The following is a 4,655-nucleotide window of genomic DNA, read 5'->3' as shown; positions in this document are numbered from 1 at the left end:
GGGAGCACCTGGAGTGGGGAGCATCTGGGGCTGAGGAGCACCTGGAGTGGGGAGCACCTGAAGCTGGGAAGCACCTGGAGTGGGGAGCACCTGGAGTGGGGAGCACCTGGAGTGGGGAGCATCTGGGGCTGAGGAGCACCTGAAGCTGGGGAGCACCTGGAGTGGGGAGCATCTGGGGCTCGGGAGCACCTGGCTCATCAGGAAGCAGAGGCGCTTGCCTCTTCATTTTTGGAGTCTCTGTGTCTCTGAGGAAAATTTAGAGAACAAATTCGGCCTAAAATTTTACCCCCTATGAATTGGTCAGAATTATTATTACTTTTCATGTTCATGTGCTAACGTTTGCTCTGTCTTTTTAGATGGCTATCCCAAAGAAGAAATGATTTATAGATGGAGAAAAAATTCCGTGGAGGCAGCTGACCAGAAATCGTGGCGCCTTTATCAGTTTGACTTCATGGGCCTGAGAAACACCACAGAAATCGTGACCACGTCTGCAGGTAGGAATGGACTCAACACATAAAGCTCTCAGAACACACACACGTGTGCACACACACGGATGCACACACACAAACACACGTGTGCACCCACACGCACAAGATGTGACTTCCCCCGCAGGCTTAAGGCTCTGGGTAATCCCGTCCTTAACGTGGAATTCTAACATCTGTCTTCAACTAATTGTAACAGGGCAGCCAGATGCCTAAGTGACGTTTGTGACAGAATCACTGATGCAAAGTGAACATAGTTTTAAGTGTTTTAATTGGGATAAGAAAAGAATGATTAGTATTGATTGGTATTTTTGACTCAAGACCGCATTTGCGTTATGTCTATAAACTTAGCAAGGACTCCTCACTGCTGACCATATTTATAAAAACCAATCTTATGGATGGTGAGAGTTCTCCACATATTTCCACACACATAAGTAGGATCGAGTGTTACTGGGAATTCACAAGTAAAAGAGGCTGGTGTGAAGTGCCTTTTGAGTTTTAATTTCTAGCTTCTTCCTTTCCCTTATTGTAAACTATATTAAACTTTGGATTTCATTGTCAGGAGATTATGATAATTACCTAACAATGTGATTTTATTAAGTGATCATCATTCTATGCACATAATTAGATGAAGAGAGACATTTTGCTTACTAATGTATTTGAGAGTGTTTCTGTTTTGCTTCTGGTCTTATGCTGTTGTTATTTTTGGTTTTGGTATTTAATTTTCCTATGTTCCACTATTTTACTAGTGATTTTTTTGGCAGGGTATGGGATACGGATGGGGGCTAAACTCAGCTTTTCTACTAATCTTAGTATTTGTTAATATGAATAACTTGTTGGCTCTTAAAATTCCGTGATAATTTGTCTTACTGGTGATGAGATTAAGGTGTTAACTTTGAGGCTCAGTGCCTGTAGCTCAGTGGCTCAGGCGCCAGCCATATATACTGGAGCTGGCAGGTTCAAACATGCCTGGGCCTGCCAAACAACAGTACAACCAAAAATAGCCGGGCGTTGTGGCGAGTCCCTATAGTCCCAGCTACTTGGGAGGCTAAGGCAAGAGAATCACCTAAGCCAAAGAGTTGGAGGTTGCTGTGAGCCTTGATGCCACAACACTCTACCAAGGGTGACATATTAAGACTTTGTCTCAAAAAAAAAAAAAAAAAAAGATGTTAACTTTGATAATTAATGGCAAAATTGTTTAAAGAATAGTCTGACTTCTTGGTAGAATTTTAATAGTGATCCATTTACATATCAAGAAAAGTCCTGGGAAAGCTGGGGAGAAAGAGAAAAGATTCCCTTTGGGTGCTGCTGGTGGTAAAGTTGAGAAATGGGATCTGTGTTTAAATATTAAACAGTGATAAGGTTAAAAGAATGGAAGACCACAATTTATTTAAGTCAACCTTGGAGGCAAGGTGATGAGGAATGTTTGGGGGAGACTTGTTGCCAGTCAGGAGTCATCTACACAAATGATCAAATTCCTCTCTCTGCGAGGCTGGACAGTCCCAGCAGGACTTTGGGGTGTAAGCCTGCCCAGAGAGGGCCACCCAACCAGGAGGATTGTTCCAGCACTTGAATCCCAAATGCTGCCATTGTTCTTCCTTCCCCAGAGTTCTCTCTGTTTACCCAGCCACATCCAGTTCGGCTGTGCTGTCAGCGGCTGACATGGTTTGATGAATGCCACGGAACCATTGCTTGCTAAGAGTGATGGCCTTTCACAGCGTGTGGAGGTCGTCCCTGGGTTCTGCTGGCATTACACAGGATCCCTGTCAGATAAATGCCTTTTTTATACACACATGTTATTCCTTGTTTTTAATCTCCTAACTCGAAATTATGCTGATGGCAGTAACACATACTTGCCTAGTCCTTTTCTTCTAAGATTAGAGCATCTGAAACACTATGAACGTGCGGTGGGTTCTCACAAATCACAGAGAAGTTTGAAGAGGATGGATGTGGTCATTCCATGTCTTTAAGCCTATGTAAATAATTCTACCAGAAAGCCCTATTTGCAAATAAGGTCACGTTGATAGGAATTGGGGGTTAGGACCGTAGCATCTCTGAGTGAACAGTTTGAGAGAGCCCAGCATCCTGTAGAAAGTAGCATTTCAGCCATGCCAGGAAGTGAGACTTGCTCTTTGAATTGGGTCCCTGCTGTCATTGTCCCCTCCCACCCTTCCCACCCCAAGCAGACCACACACATTCCCCATGGAGAGAGCTGGACTCTGGGCCAGCACTGCTGGGGGTGTAGCCCACTGACTGGCAACCTTGGCATCTCCTAGGAGGGGGTAAGCAATTGAGATCCCTAGGCCTTGCCTCAAACATTTCAGAATCTCCCAGACTGGAGCCTAGGACCTGCAGGTAAGTCTGATAATGCTCAAGTTTGGAAGGGGCTGGACTGGGCCAACTTTAAAGATTACGACTGGCAGGCTGTGTAAAAATCACGTGCATGTGAAGTCACAGCCAGTGAAGACTAAGCTTCCCGCTAAGATTCCAGCCTGGCTCAACAGCCTGCCGTGCTTGTCAGGTTACTGACGCTCTCGGATGGTCTTCATGTCACTGTCATGCCCCCCTCAGCCTTTCCCCAAAGACAATGGCAGTAGATGCTCCCTGCTGCTAACCAAAGGCTGCTTTGCACATGAAATGCAGACTTGTACCAGTTTGATGGAAGTAGTTCGGATTGCATGTGAAAACCCCACACTGTACCCCAGAAGTGCATTAATGTACATAGTTACCATTCAATAAAAAAAAAAAAGAAATTCAGACTTATATAAAGTGTCTGTCTAGTCTACCTACCAGATAGGCTTTTATATCTTTTGTATGTCTATAGGCATATAGATATATGTGATTACTATATTATTATTATATTATTATATTGCTACTATATTATTATGGTGAATATTATTATTCTATATGTGTGTACATATATACACACATTTGTAGGCTTTTATAGGTATATACATATATATGTACATGTATACACATATATACCCACATATATACATATTAACACATATGTACATATATACACGTATATAAACACATATATACCTATATACACATATATACTTATATGCACACATATATATACACATACATATGCATATATGCCCTCCTGAGATTAATAGGCAAAGAATTCAAGAGTGTATATCTTGGAGTTATTAGAAATAGATCAGAGACAGGACATTCCTTGGCTTTGGTTTTCAATAAATTTTATTCATTAAAAACAAGCTAAATGTTTATAGATCTGTGCATGGGTTGATACACACATACATATTTCCTTGCTCTGTCAGGGGAAAGTTCTAGAAGCAACAGCAGCCCAGGAGGAATGAGCACACTCAGTGCAAGCTCCTGGCTTCTCACACTGTTCTCTAATGAAACCACAGGGCTCCTGGGAGAAACGGCAGACTGTGAGACTGTGGGGCGAGGGCAGGGACTGTGCACGGTAAGCCTGAGGAATCTTGCGGTGCCAGTGAGTGAGAAATGCTAGCAACACGCTACACACACACACACACACACACACACACACACGAGATGACAGGCGTATGTCCCGGAACTGCAGCCAATCAAAAGACAAAACAATGGTCAGCACTAAACATGCAACAGCAAAATAAACAGAGTAGGACTGGATTGTAACCCAAGTATAAAATAAAACCCAGGAGTCCTCACTGATATAAAAAAAAACCCCAAGTATAATCATGGTCCCAGAAATGGAGACCACAGAGAAAGAATTAGAAGCAACATCTAAAGAAAGAACAGCTTAGAATTCTGTAAATGGATGGAAATCCTGAAATCACACACTCAAGAATATTGCCAAGTTCCAAAGATTAATATAAAGACAATCACTGAAATGCTGGCAACCAAAGGCAGAAGCATCTAGAGAATAAAAAGACACACCACCTTCACAGGGGCAAAATTAACACAGATGCCTGACTTCGCAACAGAAATCACACCAGCTGAAAGACAATGGAATTCAAAGTGGGGAAAGAAACAGAATTTTATAGCTAACAAAATAACCAATAAAAATAAAGGTGAAATGATGTTTTCAGACTGAAGAAAAATAGGGGGAGAAAGAGAGAAAGCGACTGGTTCTGTGATCTCCAGAGCAAGCTGCTTTGCCTTCTTTAGGTAAAACCTTTATGTTTTGGGGTTTTTGTCTTTTTTTTTTTTTTTTTTTTT

At 42.3% G+C, this 4,655-nt stretch overlaps 1 protein-coding gene across 1 annotated transcript in view; it reads left to right on the top strand.

Moving 5' to 3' along the window:
- GABRG3 (gamma-aminobutyric acid type A receptor gamma3 subunit) overlaps positions 1–4,655 on the top strand; it is a 585,376-nt gene that overhangs the window by 512,183 nt on the left and 68,538 nt on the right. Inside the window, exon 4 of the mRNA XM_023519287.1 lies at positions 357–494. Within this exon, the coding sequence (XP_023375055.1) occupies positions 357–494 (138 nt within the window). The remainder of the gene's footprint in view (positions 1–356; positions 495–4,655) is intronic.

The sequence above is a fragment of the Otolemur garnettii genome, unplaced genomic scaffold (genome assembly GCF_000181295.1).
Source record: "Otolemur garnettii isolate 467f Iridium unplaced genomic scaffold, OtoGar3 scaffold00170, whole genome shotgun sequence".
NCBI lineage: Eukaryota > Metazoa > Chordata > Mammalia > Primates > Galagidae > Otolemur > Otolemur garnettii.
This window is presented reverse-complemented; position numbering and strand designations above follow the sequence as displayed.